This window comes from Leucopleurus acutus, assembly GCF_964270905.1.
Source record: "Leucopleurus acutus genome assembly, chromosome: 10".
Lineage (NCBI taxonomy): Eukaryota > Metazoa > Chordata > Mammalia > Artiodactyla > Delphinidae > Leucopleurus > Leucopleurus acutus.
Window position 1 is genome coordinate 13,655,796 of NC_139153.1, and position 18,821 is coordinate 13,674,616.

Below are 18,821 nucleotides of genomic sequence, written 5' to 3' on the forward strand. Positions count from 1 at the left end.
TCATTATTTATTGAGCACATACTTTGTGCTTCAACATTGTATTAAGTCCTGAGGATTAAATGATGAGTTAAACCAAATATGGTCCAGGACATCATGGGGAAGTTATAGGACAGTTAGAGAAAAAGACAGAAAAATCACATAAGCAAATGTAAAATGCAACAGTAGCATGATATATGAAGAGGAGACAGAAAAGCACTCTAGGCAGAGGAAACAGTGTGGACCAAGTGACCTGTGGAGGAAGGGAGGGTGGTGAACATGCAGCACAGAAAGCTTAGCATTGCTGAAGAGCAGAAGGAAAGGGGCACATGGTGAAAAATGGAGCTGGAGGGGCAGAACATCAGGGCATAGCCTGGAAAATTCAGAGGTGAAAGAACAAGATGCACTTTGCTGGCTGTTCAAATACACCTTTCCACACCAAGTCCGCTCTTCCTCTCTCCAAGCCCAATCAGAGTGATAGCAACAGACGCCAAAGCATTTCATAAACATCACTCAATTTAGAAGAGGGGTTGATAGAGGAATAAAAATGAGCGCCAAGGGAACTGCGTCACCCATTGTAAACATCAGGAGAAGCTGATTTAGAAAGTGGTCTCTTCTTATTGCTTGCAGAATGCATTCCTTGTTTCTCGAGTGATATCTTTGGTCTAAAGATTTCTTCACCCCCTTTTCTTGGATTGAACGTTTATGTTTGGCAGAGGACATGGTACTTTAGTGATTCTAAGAGTTTTTACTTTTTTTCTTTCCAGTATAAAGACTCACCTATAACACTAAGCTCTGCGCTGGAAAAGATAACTCCATGTTTATTTTCTGCCACACACTGATACATGCCAGCATCTGAGAGGTTCACTATTGTTATGTTGAGTGTTCCTTGCTCGATATGAATTCTATCCTGTGAAAGAAAAGAGGGACACAAAACAATGACCTTCTACAACTGAGACCTTAAGGCAATTTTGCTGCATGTTATATCAAAGGGGCTTAATGGGAAGAAAATAGCTATCACATAAGCAATTTACATACCATGATCTATTTATCTGTCAACTAAATTTGTGGCAGGTCAGATGCTAAGTGGAACAACCCGTACATCAGTTGGTAAATGGAATTTAAATTGTAGGACTCTCTTGAGCTCTCATTGATTTAACAGTGAAACCAGTCAGATTAATATCCCCTCTAAATAGATGAACTTGAAATTTAAAATGCTTTTTTTACTCCAAGGCTTTGTGCTAACTGTGGGCGAGGAGTGGGAAATACAAGTAAGTTTACCGTTTAGAGTAGTTAAGACGCTCAGATTATAATCAGGCAACACTTTGAAGGTTAATAGGATTGTAATCTTCTTGGATGAAGCAGAGACAAATATTTAACGTCAGCCGAAATTTACTAAGAAAAAGACTAGGTATTAGTAATTTAATGTTCCCTTACTCAATTGCTATGGGTGGCACGATCTAAGCTTAGGACCACCTGCTGGTAGCCAATCTGAAGAAAGCAAAGTTAGTGGAACAATAGAGCATCCTCATTCATCAGCCTGAGGCTACGTAACTTGAGGGGTCAATTTTTATAAGTACCCAAAAGGATCTCCTCTTCTCCAGAAGACCTGCCATTTAAGAAAGTAAAATATATAAAGACATCCTGGTTTTCTGTTCGCCCCAGGGCTGTGATTTAGTTGGGTGGACACCGTATTAGGCTTTGATCAAACCTAAGCGTCCATGTTCTCTCACATTAAATAAAGGGAAGAAGATGCCAGTTACCTGGGTACTTACACTCTAGCGATTTGAGTTTGGCTTTTAGAATTGAGAGAATCATGGGACCAAAAAGAGTCCAGCAGTGACAGGCAGAGGTGTGGGTGCCAGGGTGTGGGCCAGGCTCATCACACCAGCCCGTTTCGGCGGTTGCACACACCACACTGACGTCCTGGCCAGCGCTCAGAGCAGCTGCTCTTCTCTGGGGGCTGACGGGGGAGGAAACCTGAGCACAAAAAACTGGCTCTCAACTTGGGGCCTGGGGAAAATGTCAAATTTCAGCGAACATTTGACTTCAGTAGGAAAATACATAAGGAAAATTAAACTAGACACAATTGTTCCTCATTCTAAGGTCCCACCTTTGCTTATTTTTATGGGCATTATTCCTTCAGTTATCTCTTTGAGCAACCTTAACAGACTTATTCCGATTTCCGTCTTAGACTGTTCTACAGGTTGGTTATCTTTCTAAAAAAAGTTTTTTTGCATATGGTTTGGGATATTGGTGTGCGGGCTTATTTTGAAAAGGAGTTATTTTTGTCTGTATTTTCCCCTCTATTTAGCAGTTTTGTGGTTGCCTCCACCTCAACCCCTGGCCTGCTGGTCCAGAAGCAGAACTACTCAAGGCTTCTCTCAGGTCCTGATCTGGGAGGATGCTGGGACTACTGCAATTCCCATCCAGGGCCAGTAGGGGGCATAACCTGGTACCTTTTACCTCTCTTACGTCACAGAGTCCTATTAAGCCAGGCAGCAGTTTGTTTGCTTTTGCACAAGGATATTGTACCCTTGTCTCCAGAGAGGATTTTTTTTTATACCTGAGCTCTCAGCTCCTACTGCCTGCTTCAGGGCCTATAGGCTGGTGCCTCCCGCCTCACTCATCACTTTTAGTTTTTCTTCTATTTCTGTTGCATTAGAGATGTTAGTCTCGAGCTTGCATATGGCATTGCTAAACATCTGAGGCAGAGTGGGCATTTTGCTGGTGCACATACTGGACCATGTTGTCCACTAGTCTCCTCAGACGGAAGACGATAATAAAACCACACTGAAGGGGAGAATCTGGATGCTGAAAGGTGTTACTCACTCATTCGTGTCTAGCATACACGCAAATTTGTGTCTTAGCACAATTACATGTTCCAGACCTTCAGCATAACCTTCCAATTGTAAAGCCAGAGATGTTAATCTCTGAAGACCAAAGGTTGAACAAGGCTGGAGAATCAAGATTTATGTACCGTTTGTATTTATCACCTGCATTCGCTTTCACTTTTTCCACTATTTATGGCATTGGGCTGCATACTATTTTGGAGACAACTGGTCATTTTTCTGTTTCCATAGCAACAACACCACATTCAACATTACAGTAAATATTAAGACACAATTATCACCCAGTTGCTTACCCGAGTTAACAGTGGTTCACCATTTTTCAGCCACCTGTATGTAGGTTTGGGCCTTCCATTGGCTTTACATTCCCAGAAGACATTTTCTTCAATGGCCACATGAACGTCATTTATTTTTTGAATCCAATTAGGTTGAGCTATAGCAGTTCACAAAGCAGAGACATACATTCAGTGTATGTTCAATCCATGTTTATCATATGTAATCAAGGGACAAAAACAGGCTTATAATAAAATTCCTTTTCCAGAGGTTATGCAAATTATAAAGCTGGGTAGAAGTCCAGGGGGTGCTTTTAGAAAACACCCCACCCTATGTACGACTCTGAATGTCACATTTTTGCAGCCCACGTGGCTGGTTCTTTCATTACTAAAGGCAGAATGAATAACACTACCATGAGTCATATGGTAAAATTAACTGCCCTTCCCCCCAAATATCTATTCTTCCTTTTTTCCTTTTAATAAGAGAAATCTCCCACCACCAGCCTACTACTTTTAGCTGGGCTCATGTTTTTTCTAGCTACACACTGCATTTCCAAGATTCCTTTGCAGCTGGTGGTAACCATGGGCCTAAGTTCATACCAGTGATATGTGGTGTGTGTGAAAGTGATGAGAGCAACTTCCAGGTTACTGACTTAAAGATACTTGTCCTGGACTCTCACTGCCCTTCCCCACTGATTGGAAAAAGTAACAACTGAAACAGCTTTGGGCTCAGAGATGAAGCTATGTAGGATGAAAATGCTGACCTGCCAGCCTCGGCCCTTGAATGACCTTGTGGAGGAAAGCGGCACCAGACCCACCTGCCTATTTTTGGAGAGGTACATGGGAGAGAAATAAGCTTCTTATTTAAGGCACTATATTTCTGGGTGTCTCTCACACACATCATATGGATACTTTTTGTGACTCCTTTCTCCTTTGAGGCTATCATCATTTTCCATTATTGACTTCTTTCATATTGATAGAATGTTATCCACAAGTGTATGGGCCTGGAATTCCACATCTCTGAATGAGTCCTGGTTTTTACCAAAACCTTCTCAGGAAATCAAGTCCTGCCCACAGTCTAACACAGGAATTTAAGACAGCACTTAATTCCCACACTGCCCAATGCCCTCTTCCACTCTCCCCACCCAAATTATGCCTAATTTTTCATGCTTCAATGAAGGTCATATTTTCTTTCCTTGTTCTTAAGGGAGATAAAGACAATGTTAACCTACGTTCCCTAAAAAGTCTTCATCAATAGCAAGCCTTCCCTAAAGCACAATTCGTGCCATTGGTAACTATAATGGCAAACACATTTAGGCAGAAGACACTCAGCACAAAGTTCATGCAGGAGAGAAGCACAGCTGTCATTCTGGAATGTTATCTTGTAACAAGGCACTTCTATAGGATAATGCCTACCAATGTAAACCTAACAGTCAGAACTGGTATCAGTATTTAATTAGAAGATGCTACTCAATATTCTTAACTCGTCTCTTTGCTGACTTGACCTCAGTATCTTTATTCAGTGAGGCTACTGGTCATCCGTAATTTAATTCAAAAGGAAATGACCAGTGTTGAGGCCAAGCTCTCTTATCTTCCCAGCAATAAATGAAACTGGAAAAACACTAACAAGTCACTTAACCAGCGGAGGTCTCTAGGTCCCTGAATAAATCCTGCTTTCTCCTTTTACCCCTCTATAAGCAATTTCATGTTTTTCAAAGAGCAAAACACAATTTTACAAATCCTCTACTGATGGGGATGATGCATTGCTGCATATGCGGAGAGGCTGAAAGGGTCAACTTTCAAAAAAGTTATAACACCAACAAGTATTAACTTGAACGAAGGGTTATAACCTTTATCCTTGAAAGAGCTGCAAGCCTACCATTTTTCTTTATCTTCCTGCTGCTAATGCAAAGGAGCTCAAAAGGTAGACACCTTTTGAGTTCTCTGCCTGGAAAATCTGATGTGCCATCCTGATAAGGCTAATGGCAGTTGTCTGCCTGATTTCACATTCACCCTGCTGAATATTTACCCCCCATAGAGTTTATGAAAACAAAGCAAAAAAGAAAAGCTACAGAAATCTGTGTGGAATATTAACAACTAAGCCAAACTTTTCAAAGTGAGTGAGGAAGAAAAAAAAAATGGAAGGGCAAATGTAACTTATGAAGCAATGTCAAGTTGAAGTTCAAAAAGGAAACATCAAAACGAAGTGCAGAGACAGAGATTTCAATGTCATAGATTTCCTGTAACTCTTGGGCTTATTCATTGCTTTCTTTCAAAAATACAGAAAGCTGGAAGCACTACCTTGCAATCTCAAAAAAGAGATGGGGAAGGGAAGGGAGAGCCTTGAGAGGATTTTGAAAAGACCTTGTAAAGTTCTAACTAATTAAACACTTCTGAGGGCTCATTCTGTCTCTTGCAACAGGGTTATGGAGGTTAAGGTGCTCGACAGGAATGCTCCGTGGTAGTGATTTGTGCTGGTCAAGGTGAAATCAATAGCAAATTCAGCCTTTGTGAGACATCGTCAGGTACCTTCCTTTTTTTAAGTAAAATTAATTCGTGGAAACCAAATTTGAATGGTTAAAAACCTATTCCTCCCGAAGTAAAATGAATTCATATATGCCAAATTTGAAATGATATAAACATGTTCCTCTTGAAGTCAATATCTGGACATAGGCCCAGGGGGATCACAATTGGAATATGATATTACATAAACAATGGAATATGATATTACATAAAAGAATGAGATAACGTTTTTTTTTAACATGCCAACTGCAGATCTACAGGGCAAAAGCCCACACAGTGAAGGTTGCTCCTGCCACTCACTTAGATTGGATGAATCATCTCTAAGTGGGTGAGTTTTTTGTAATAGAATAGTCCTGTGCCTGATGGAAATTATTCATATCTCTACATAGCTCTTCGGGTCACCCAGTTCAAAGTCCTTGGACGACAAATGGTCCATTTTAGTACATAATAGAAAATATTGTTTCCTGTAACTTGCTTTTGATAATGTATTTGGGTCCATTGTATTTATCACTTAATATCTAGGTTCGACTACATTTTATAACTCCATGTCTGAAAAATAGCTCCAAGGAAGGCTTGAACAGGTTGATTCAGCCCTATTATTTCAGGAAGAAGGTTGTGTCTAAATGCCTTTTGGGGCATTATAGATATAGATCTCCAATACTAAACAGAATTAATCATATTCACATATTAAAACAGAACCATCTGTTTTGGCCATTCATGTTCTTTCAAGGTTTGAATAGAAGAATCTCTCCTCTAAAACATCTTAAGTCTTGTTCTCAAGATACAAATTCAAATATAAGGTTAAATGGTTGTGTTTTATTTGACCCTGTGACACTGTTAGTCTCTTGGATAAATGAACAAGCTCTTCATTTCAATCTTTAGATCAGTAACTGCCAGAAATGACCTAAGTCAATGTGTATTCCAGCCACTGGAATCATGCAAGCATCTTATCCAATAACAATTTATATTGCAGATAGATATAATTGGAACTTAGTGGTTAAACAATTCTCAGACATATCTGGCTCTCTGACTGTCCAAAACCAGAAATTTCTGGTAGAAAGAAATGCCATCATGAGCCTTAGACCTTAGAAAGTTAAAAATTTTAAAGAAAGGATATGATGGGGAAAAACAATTTAAACTGCTATTAGGATGATGACCTGTGGGCATTCAAAATTATTTCTGGCTGCTTATACAGTCTTGGAGAAGATGAATCATGTCCAAGGAATGCAGAGGTTTGGCTAACATTACTTAAGAATTATACTGATAGTGAGCTCTATGAGCCTGAAGATAATTACTTGGCTTCAGTTTACCATATATACAGTTGCTTCCCAAATCTTTATCTCCAGCTGGAATTCTTATACTGTTGACAAGAATCATTGAGATACTGTCAATATCTTTACCTTGAATCCAACATTCCCAGTATTGGCACTTGAACTATTCATTTTCCAACCTTACTGTAGAGCATCTTCCAATTTATTGTTATAGTTTCCTCTTAAACCCTCAACTTCTCATTTGCAGAAGTCACTAAAAGGAAGGACGAGCTTCACATGAAAGACTCATACTGTGTTCTGTGCTAGGGTCCAAATTTGATCTCCCCTCATAATCTCCAGTCCTCTGACTTCAGGCTCTCATCCACTCCCCACACAACACCAGCAATCAATATTCTAATGAGCAGCGGTCCCCAACCTTTTTGGCATCAGGGACTGCTTTTGTGGAAGACAATTTGTCCATGGACTGGCGGCGGGGGATGGTTTTGGGATGACTCAAGCGAATTACATTTATTGTGCACTTTATTTCTATTATTGTTACATTGTAATATATAATGAAATAATTATACAACTCACCATAATGCAGAATCACTGGGAGCCCTGAGCTTGTTTTCCTGCAACTAGATGGTCCCATCTGGGGGTGATGGGAGACAGTGACACCCAAAGTGTGTTCCTTATGTCCAGTCTACTCCATAAGATGCAGCTTAATTGTCACTCACTGATAGTGTTTCTGCAAGCAATTGATTTATTATGGTCTCAGTGCAGTCAAACCTCTCTGCTAATGATAATCTGTATTTGCAGCCGCTCCCCAGTGCTAGCATCACTGCCTCAGCTCCACTTCAGATCATCAGGCGTTAGGTTCTCATAAGGAGCACGCAACCTAGATCCCTTGTACGCTCAGTTCACAGTAGGGTTCGCGCTTCTCTGAGAATCTAATGCCTATGCTGATCCAACAGGAGGTGGAGCTCAGGTGGTAACGTGAGCGATGGGGAGCGGCTGTAAACACAGGTGAAGCTTTGCTCACTAGCCTGCCGCTCACCTCCTGCTGTACCTAACAGGCCACGGACTTGTACCGGCCTGTGGCGGGGGGTTGGGGATCCCTGCTAATGAGGGTTTTCAAATTCAGTTCTATGATGCTCAGAGAGTTCTTGGGAGGGACGTCCTTCAACTAGGACAGCCTTGCTTTGTTTTAAATATTGAAAATTTCATGTTTAAAAAAGTAACGTGACAATTTAAAAATACATACATGTTGAAAAGTACTATTTTGAGGTATCTAAATCTTGTCCTTTTGTAGAAAGAGCTTTGAATTTGGAACTTGGAGATTGAGTGCATACATTTTCTCATTTGAATCAAGGGGAGGTTGGACTTGATGGTGTCTAAAGTCCCTTCTGACTTTAATGTGCTAAACCTTTAATTACCTCTTGAACCATCTGAATTCTTTCACTCAGACTTTCCTATTTGAGATCTCTTCATCTCTGTGTAAGTTGCACTGTACTTTTACTCCTGGCAATGGCAGAGGAGGTGCCACCATGCCAACTGTCTCACAGGTAACAATGGTAAGCCACAAAGAATATAAAAACCAACAATGTGAAGGCGCACTTAAGGGTAACCAAAAGCAGGTACGTTTCTATTAATAGGTACTCATTAATATATAAAACAGATATGATTGTAGGAAGTAATCCATGCATGAGATAATGGATAGGATGTGCGAATGTGCTTTGCACACTGTAAATGTTGTACAAATTAAGAGAACATTGCCATCATTTCATATTTTTAGGCTAATATTTAAAGTACTCTGTCATCTGGTTCTACCTAGTTCTCTCACTTTCTGTCCAAGTATGCCCAGTGAACACACAGCTCCTGTCAAATGAGGGTCTTCTTTGTTCTCCAATCCAATAAGCCAGCTCCTGCCTCATATCTTTGTTCAAAACAACTTGTGTTTTTGGAATGTTCTCCTCCCCTTCATCCCTACCCAGTGTTCACTCTGCGGAAACACCTCCTCCACGAAGCCTTCCCTGATCTGTCAACTGCTATCCTCCTGAACACATACAGCTCATAGGGCACGAACAGCAAAACTGTTCTGTGCCATCACGTGTATTGTTTTGAACGGCTTGGTTTAACTCTTTTACTCCTACCTAATTTCTATAAGAGCATACATTTTCTCTTTTCTTCCTGGATGTGCTGTAGTCATTTCAGAACTTGAGAAATGAATCAATGAATAAAAAAGGATTGGAAATTAGCCATATGTTCATGAAAAAGGTCTTAAGGCTGGTTCACCAAGCCCACTGCCACCCAAACAAACCAAGCTATTATCTAGTTTAACACAGACTAATTTCTTTATGTTTATTTTTAATCCTCAACTCGGTCACTGCCTACTGTTTCTCTGAATGTGCTCTTACTGGTTTAAATACATTCCTTTCTCCATCCCCTATTCACCTTCTGAGCAGAGTACTACCAATCACAAACACTAAGGTACTTACATAATATCTCAATCAGCATCACTTTATATATGTTATTTCTCAACCTCATAATAACCTGCAAGTTACGTGTCATTGTCCCCATTTTACAGATGAGGTCCAGAGACATTAAAGTCCAGATTCAGAATGTGGCTCAGTTAGGACTGGTACACAGGCCTTGCTTGGCTTCAACGTCTGTGCTCTCCTGACAGGCTCTCAAACTATGCCCCTACTGTTAATGGAGAAGGGAGTATTCTTTTGGACCCATGGTTCTCAAAGTGTGGTCTCAGGACCACTGGGGTTCCCCAAGTCTCTTTCAGAGAGTCCATGAGAGTCTTTCTTTCCACCTACACATCTCTGTGAGATCAGATTTTCTTCGTACACTTCAACCAAAACAACAATCGTGACAGATTAACTACAGAAGCACATACCACAATCTAGTTTTTTCTGCTAAGATAGACGTTAAAGATATTTGCAAAAACCTAAACAACATCCCTCTTTTTTGTTTGGAAAAATACAGTTTTCTTAAAATACGTTAATTATGTTAATATGCACTGATTATACTGTTGTCATTTTAAAATAAAGTACTCAAATTCTCGGGATTAATTTCTAATATGCTGTATATTGGTAGAAATAGCCCACATAAGCAAAAGTTTTTTGGAGTATACAATAATCTTTCAGAGTGAAAAGGGGACCTGAAACCCAAAATTTGAGGACTCCAGCTTAGAGAAGCACGGAAACTTTCAGATAAATGAATCTATGTATGCAAAACTTGCTACAAGTAAATTTAAACAATATTCCTTGATAGATAAAAATTGTAACAGTTACTTCTGCCTTCTGTGATGACAGAGTAAGGGAATGGAACTGCATTTCACTACATTGTCTTTGATGTGACTTTTTCTTCCCGGGTCTGAAGCTTCTCGTGGGGTAAGGACCCTATAACCCTACTCCTGTATTACTTCCCACTGACCATTATTTACAAAATGTTTCAATGTGCACCCCTTGAAAAATTGCACCCAGCCACTTAATTGGAACTACCAGCTGAAGTGAAGGAAACAAAAATTGTTGACTATCTGAAGTGACACTCAAGGAAACTGAGGGTCTCGATATCAGTTCTGTCTAGGACAATTAAGCAGACTACAGTTTTACTGCAAAATTACCTTATCTGCTGTGTTCATTTTTTGGTCACTCGATCCTTTAAGCCACTTTGTGGGGCTGAATATTATCTAGTGATCACATATACATAGCACATCTGTGGGGAAATTAGTATGAGATGCTACACGATGCTTCTGTATTCTGACCTTACAGATAATCCAACACCATGTGCAGTGTCATCATGGCTACAGTTTTGCCTTTAGAGCCAAAGGACCATGGCCTACAAGGTCTAGACATATAGCCATAGATGTAAGTTGGAGAGGAAAATAAAAAAGAGCTCTTTTGGACTCAATAATCAGGAGATCACCTTGGAAAATAGGAAGTGAATAAGTCAACTGTTCAACTGGATGTTTTAATTTATGCCTTTGGTTGTGGAAAATAAGCAGAAGTATCTGGATGATTGATGAATTTTCTTTCCCTTTACCTATTTTATTAAAATGTCTTATTGGCAGGAAAAGGAACACAGGAAGAGCAGGTCTAGTCATAGCTCTGATTCTCACTCATTCTATCACCTTGGGTAAGTTATTTTATGTCTCTGGGTCTTTTTTTTCTTCTTTTTTTAACTTATAAAAATCAAAGAGAAGGGCTTCCCTGGTGGTGCAATGGTTAAGAATCTGTCTGCCAATGCAAGAGACATAGGTTCAAGCCCTGGTCCAGGAAGATCTTACATGCTGTGGAGCAGCTAAGCCAGTGCGCCACAACTACTGAGCCTATGCTCTAGAGCCTGCAAGCCACAACTACTGAGCCCTCGCCCCACAACTACTGAAGCCCGCACGCCTAGAGCCTGTGCTCCGCAACAAGAGAAGCCACTGCAATGAGAAGCCCACGCACCGCAACCAAGAGTAGCTCCCGCCCACCACAACTACAGAAAGCCCGCACGCAGCAATGAAGACCCAACACAGCCAAAAATAAAAATAAATTTTAAAAAATCAATGAGTTGGCCCCAGTAGATCCTTCCAGCTCAAGCATTATAGGATTCTATGAACAACAGCCTGCTCACCGCTCAAATATTATATTCCCTATTTCCTCACGGTGAAGATGATTTTACTCTCTTAACACCCGTTACATATAGGAGAAACCGAACAAAAGGCATTAAATATCAGGTTCCTTTAGTTCATGCTTCATTCTTCTAAATGACGTTACTCTATTGGTCTATTTGTGCAAAAAGGAAGTGACTATACAGACATAATGAGGTGGAAAGATGAATAATTATCAAGTGAATTAAATCCATTTTATACTTCCTTTTCCTTTTTTCAAAGATAATTACTTTAGCACCCTCCTACTTTGTCTATGTAGACTGGCCATAATGCTTGATGTGACAGCAAGCTGCTAGCTTTCATGGGAAGCAGGAACACCTTTGCTTGCATGTAATTTAATCTTAGGATTCACTCTACCACTTGAAAACAGCCTAGCACGAGAGCAATGGTTCTTACACTGTGGACTCCAGACAAGCTGCATAAGCATGACCAGGGAACTTAACAGAAATACAAATTCTCAGGTCCCACCCTAGTTCTACAGAATCAGAACTTCTGGGGATTGAATGCAGTATTCTGTATTTTAATAAAATTTTCAGATTACTCTAAAGCACACTGAAGTTTGAGAACCTCTAGCATGAAGGAACAGGCATAGCATTTGGAATCTAGCTCTATATAACCATGTAACTTCAATCAGTGACATTTTCTCTTTGGGAATCAATTTCCTTATCTATAAAATGGCTAAGTGTAGGAATGACTCGAGAGTGTCTTACTCATTCTAACTCCAAAATATATGTCAAGCCTCCATTTATTTTCCTTCTTTGAGTCCTAGCCACCAACCTCTCTCATGTGGTTGGCTTCTTGACCGGTTGTCCTGCTTTTACTCTTGGTTCCCTATAATCTAATGATCACAAAACAACCAGAGTGGTCTTTTAAAAGCATGAATGTGATTGAGTCATTCCCCTGCTTAAAATCCTCCACTGGTTTCCCATTATGATCAGAATAAATCCCAAACTCTGTGGCTGGCTTACAAGATACTGCATCATCTGTCACCCTCCTATGTTTCCAAACCTTTTGCCCTTTCTCACTATGACTAAGTTACACTAGATTCCTTGTTACATCTCACAATGCAGTGTGAATTGCAATGTTAAGTAGTTTCCTGTCTCAGGGCCTTTGTACTTCCTTACCTTCTGCCTGGAATGTACCACTCCTTGAAAGCCTGGCTCTTTTGCATCCTTTAGGTTTCAGCTCCAAAGTCAAATCTCAGACAAGTCTTCCCTGACTACCTTATCTTATGAAGCCTTTCTTCTGCTCCTAGTTATTTGCTATCATATCATCCAACTCATTTTCTTCACAACTCTTACCACACTATGAAATTTTCTAGTTCATTTATTTGCTTAATAGTAAATTGCCCATCAGTTTCTAGCAAAAGACAAGCTCCTTGAAGGCAGGGATTTGTCTTACAACCCTAAGTGCCCAACATTGCCTGCCATATGGTAGGCAATAAAAATTTCTTTTGAACAAATTAATAATATATTAAAGTCATTTTAGAAAATGTCAATCTTTAAGTAACAAAGATCTGTAGTATTTTAACCCTGAATATATTAACAGATCTATTTTTTAGGAAGTTTTTTATGCTGAAAAATATCTGAAAGAGCAGATTAAAATTAGACCACACAGACAAGTATAGGTCGTGGCAAAATAAATTGGGAAAATGGAGATGGGTAAAAATGTTTTATGTCTGAACTAGTTTCAGTTCTTCCCATATCCCAGCCACGAGCAGCACATGCTAACCTAAAGACACAGCCACAGTGGAAACACACCAACCAGGAACAGGGGCTTCTATCATCCTGACACAGGGAACGTAGGAGCAATGGAACCATGCCCAGCAGGCCTTTGGAGGAAGGTGAAAGGGTTTTAGGGCAGGATCAGAAAAATTGCCAATTTGTCAGGCCAGAACAGAAGTGAGCACACCTGTCTGTTGTTGTTGAAGTGAAGAGGTGATGAATGGGATGCAGCAACTTGGAACCAAAAAGGAGAAGCAGGTTTCTAAGCTGAAACCCATGGTTTATAATCCCTGAGCACAGCACATCTTAATGTTGTAAGAAATTTTCTTGTTAACAAAGACAGAACGTTCGTGGACAAGTGACTGGGGCTACTTTCTCCCCTTTTGTGAAATATATGGTGACTTTAATGATAATAACTCATTTAACTTGGAGATCTAGGCAGCTGGATATCAGAAACGCAGCATTGGACAAACCCACTAGATACCAGAAAAAATATATAAAAAGAAAGAAAAAAATTGACAGCCAAGCACTTTTGTATAATTAAGCTCTCCTGTGACAATGAAAACAATCTGATAGTTTCTGTGTCAACTAGCTGATACTCTAGTTGAGGATAAACAAAAGAATAAACATAGATGCAAAAGCCCAGCACCATGAAAGTCAACTTATTAGACAAGCTTCTAACACCTAGGGTGGTTGACAACTGAGGAAAAAGCTGAGTTATCTTCAGAAAGTAGGCAAATTTCATTCTGCTTTTTTCTCCATGCGTGGATGCAGACAACTTCCTTTAAAAGGGAAACACCGTTAGGACCTGATTTTCATCTCCAGGCAGGATCCCTGAAAAACCCTTTCACTATACAAGGCTGGAGGCCAGTGACAAGGTTGATTTTCCAGAACAGTAACACTGGACTCTTCTATTTCTCGTGCAGGAAACCTTTGACCTACCAGAAAGCACTATGTCAACTCCTGGTAACAGACTATTTCACACCTTTTTAACATAGTGAAACAGATATTTCACTTCAAAGAAAATCATGAAAGTGAAAAATGACTTCAATCAATTATTCGAGCAACACAAGTAACACTTAGGAACCACCGCCACTGGATGGAAATATCTACCCAACTAATTAAAAAAAAAAAAATTGGTCATTTACCTGAATATTTTCAGGTTGTTCCTACCTGATACAGGAGAAATAATTATTACACTGGAGAGAAAAATGTACCCTAAACACTTAAAAAAGACAGCAAGTGCGTCTCACTGAACAAATCTGTAACCTTCAGTCTTATGTTTTTCCAGCCAATGAACTGTGATGTCTTTTGCTTTTCAACCAATCAAATAAGGTATCAACCATGACAGTTTATGAAAGAGCAAAGATCAAGCATCAAGTCTGTCATCTGGCATGAGTAGAGTTGGTCCTTTATTGTTGAAGGAAGATGGGTGATTAAAAAAGAGTGCAAATTTATTCAAACAACTGGTGCTGAAGTCATCATGTGAAGCACTTGGTAAAATCATGTGTGTTCTTCCACCAACTGGCCAATGTCAGAAGTAGGAGTCCAAAATGCTGAGGATCAGATGGGGGAGGTTGCTGAAGGCTAGCTGATATTCAAAATCTCCGCCCAGTTTCTAACCATGCTTCTAAAAAACCTTACATGATTACTGAACAAAATTCTTTCTCCATATCTTAAAACCAAAACGCTTTGGAAGAAGAATTGATGAAATAAATATACTTTCGTGGTATTAGTTACTGCAAGAAATAGGAAGGTTTAAAGCCTTTGCTACAACTTGCCCCTGCCTAAAGAACTGCTCTCATCCTTTTAATATACACTGTTGTTTATTTAAGCCATTCTTGAATACTTATCGATCTATAATATTTATTTTCAATACCCCAGACAGATGGGATTCAGGCATGTTCCAATTTAGGAGAACTCAATTTGCTTTCAAAATGCCTATCCGATGAAATCCCTTTCTGGATTTCAAATCAATACCCTAACAGGGTTTCCAAGATAGGCTCAATTGATGACCACTTGCTAGAGGTTTTACATTTATATTATGTTTGGATCAATGCCGATGATTCGATTGGAATAGGAGCAGCTGCGCAGAAAAAGTCTTTGGGGTGAGAGAGATTTGTCATGCTCCACTCTGGTAAGAACTAAATTTGGACAATGTGCATTTTGAAATGTTCATAGTACCATATTAAATCACTACCAAACAGGAGCAATTACAAAGGATTAACACGAACTCCAAATCAAAATTCGAATGAAGAAAAGCAGAGAGCTTAAAAAAACAAAAACAAAACAGGAGCAGGAATAACAAAACGTTTCCTGTGTCAGTTTTACAGCTTGATGGCAGGAGAGAAAATAGGTCTTTTGCAAGTGTGTTCACACTAATTTCTATCCCCCAAACGTATCAGCCTATATCTTCCATCCCTGCCCCCCATCCTCACTCTCCCCACCCAGAATCACCCAGGGCATGCTAATTAAGCAGCAAACCAAGGGTTTTACACGATCCTATTTCGAACAATCCTTCTGAAAAAACCTGAATGCAAACCCCCCAGCTTATAATGTTAATACCAGGAAGGTCAACAAATGATAAACTGGAATCACAGTCTTACCAAAGAAAGTCAGCTGTCCCCTTGCTATGTTTTTCCCTCTTGAATTTTCAGCCACACATTCGTACCAACCAGCGTCCTCCTGCTGAAAGTTGGGGATTTCAAGAATTCCATTTGACTTGTGTCTTCTGGCTTTCCTTGCTATCGGCTTTCCATCAGCTCTTCTCCAGATAATAGTTGGTACTGGACTGATAGCAAGAAAAAATGGCAGTGAATCAAGTTAGAGAGACTGTTTCTTTTATTTGAAGCCATGCTGCTTCCAATCCCTTCCTTCTTGCTTCTAAACATTATTAGCTCACACTAGACAATGCTCCCCAAATGTCATTTATTCACATATCACTATTATGATTTTAGTGATATCCGCATCTCCAGTATTATTATATACTAAGTGTTTTCCTTAAAATCAAATAACCTTTCTTAACCTTAAATAAGTTAAGCTATACCATATGCAATATTACCAATGAAATAAAAACAGATTTTTATATGCTCATTCTATTTTTTCTAGTGCATCTGTTTCTTTTAAAATCATAAATATGAAAATAAAAATGTCCATGCACAAATGTGGAGAATTAAAGATGCCTTCCACTAAGATGAGGTCCAGGCCCCTCTCTCCTTGAAACTCGTGGGTTCTTTGGCTACCTGGATTACTGAAATAAGGCAGAAGTGATGTCTCAGTTTCAAGGCTCAGGGGATAAGAAACTGGCAGCTTTTCTACTTGCTGCCTCTTGGGACACTGTCTGTGGAACCTTATCAACTTGTAGCAGTCCATTAGGAGGGTGGTTTCAGGAAACTTTACTTAAGTAGTGAGATAAGGAAAGAAACAATCTGTGAGGTCTTTAAGTACTCTCAAGACATCTATCATCCTCCAGCTGAAACTCTTAGGACGCATCTTAAATTGCAAGGGCATCACTGAATCTGCAAATCAATGGTTTAGTGAGCTAACCACAGCTTTTAAGATTGCAGCTTCCTAGCAGGGGATACAATTGTTTACATATTTATTTTTTACAAAAACACACACAGACAAGTAATTACACTAAAGACTTGCTAATCTTCTCTGGAAAACCTGAGATGGTATTTAAAAAATTAGAGCCATCAACTCCACTATACTTGTTTTAGAGGAATTTAAGTTCATTAGGCAGACACTAACTGGAAAGGTAGAAAGGGCTCTATCAAAAGTACATTATGGGTATCTTTACATGTGATGAGATAGATACTTAATACGTGCCTTTACAAATAACTGTACTTAGAGATAGTCTTTCTGCTCTTAAGTGGGCCGTGATGATGTGTTTCCGCAGCCGGATGTGCATACCCAAACATTTCTGTGTAGATTGGAGGAGCCCAATTTGGGTCCTTTGTTTTCATTCTAGTGCCATTCAAGCAGCGTGAATAGTGTGTAATTCATACCCCCTTTGAAGTGGGAACAACATAAATTTTGCTGTCTTCCTCTACAGAAGATTTTTCAAGATTCACCTTGCAGAGTTCACCAAACACATTTCTAGTCTATCCAGTTACCTTCTCTCATCTTTTCCTTGAATTAAGTTTCCTAATATATATATATAAATATATATTTGTATACAATAAAAAACAGGACCATCTTCTACTGTTTGGCAATCTGCTTTTAGTCTCTTAGTAATAAACCATGGGCATTTTCTAGGCTTCACATGTTGTTTTACAACTTGACTTTTAATGTTGGTACAGTGTTCAATCCTACAGCAATGTCATAATTTATTTAACGGGGTAAGTTTTCAGGACATAGGAAATGATCACTGTATTTTTCAGCACCAAAGTAAAGATACTACTGCAGCGTATACTGCCATAACTTGAAAACAGGAAAACCAAAAGAATCCTTCCTTTAGAGCTAAAAATAAAATTGAAAATAAAAAGGAACAGCTTTCTTCCATGGTTGCTGTAAGACACAAAATCATGTGAATATAGATTACATGCTGACACAGGGGGTGAGTAAAAGTTACTGTTGCTGCCTTAGCCAACATTTGGGTACAGGAAAAGGATAAGGAGTTAGCAGTGAGTTAGCCAGATAGGTGGGGTTGGGCATAGAGATTCACGTGCATCATTAAAGTACATAGATGACCAAAAAATTCTTATTTCAGATGACAGTTTTTATCACTGATGCCAAACCTTTCTTGCAAGGTTACTGGCAAAATCTTAACTGATCTGCTTTTCATCTCCCTTATGCCCTCTGACAGATACTGTAACGGAAAATCTAACTGGTTCCCAAGTGGGCTTATCTAAGAAGACTCCACAGACTGAATAATAAAATTGTGAATAATTTTCAGATGACTCTGTAAAATAAAGACTCTCTTAGAGAATATCAGGTCTTACCAATCTCTATCCAAAGCAGAAGGAAAGTGAAATCGAAAGTAGAAAGAAGATGCTATTGCTTACATGTGGAATCTAAAATATGACACAAATGAACTTATCTATGAAACAGAAACAGACTCACAGACATAGAGAACAGTCTTGTGGTTGACAAGGGGGAGGGAGGTGGGGAGGGATGGACTGGGAGCTTGGGATTAGCAGATGCAAAGCAGTATATAGAGAATGGATAAACAATAAGCTCCTACTGCATAGCATAGGGAGCTATATCCGATATCCTGTAATAAACCATAATGGAAAAGAATATGAAAAAGAATATATATATGTATGTATAATTGACTCACTTTGCTGTACAGCAGAAATTAACACAATACTGTAAATCAACTATACTGCAATAAAGTAAAATTTTCAGAACAGCAGAAAGAAGAGACGGGCAATTTAAAAAGAAATACAAGTTTGATGCATATTCCATAAACTGGGACCCGAATGAAAGTCCACATTTTTCCAAACAGTCACCTTCACTGTACCTCAAATGAAGGCCATTATTTTCCTATCATTCTGGGTTACATGTACATTACAGGTCATTGTAATAAAACAAAGCACTTTTTCAGAACTGCCCATTCT

General features: G+C 39.3%; 1 protein-coding gene across 6 annotated transcripts in view; it reads right to left on the bottom strand.

The window, feature by feature from the left end:
- Positions 1-18,821, bottom strand: part of CNTN4 (contactin 4) — a 962,626-nt gene that overhangs the window by 156,223 nt on the left and 787,582 nt on the right. For all 6 annotated transcript variants that reach the window (XM_082847221.1, XM_082847220.1, XM_082847222.1 and 3 more), the window contains 3 exons: positions 15,867-16,051; positions 3,122-3,258; positions 757-886 (listed from right to left, as the gene is read on the bottom strand). In XM_082847221.1, coding sequence (XP_082703347.1) covers positions 757-886; positions 3,122-3,258; positions 15,867-16,051 — 452 coding nt within the window. The remainder of the gene's footprint in view (positions 1-756; positions 887-3,121; positions 3,259-15,866; positions 16,052-18,821) is intronic.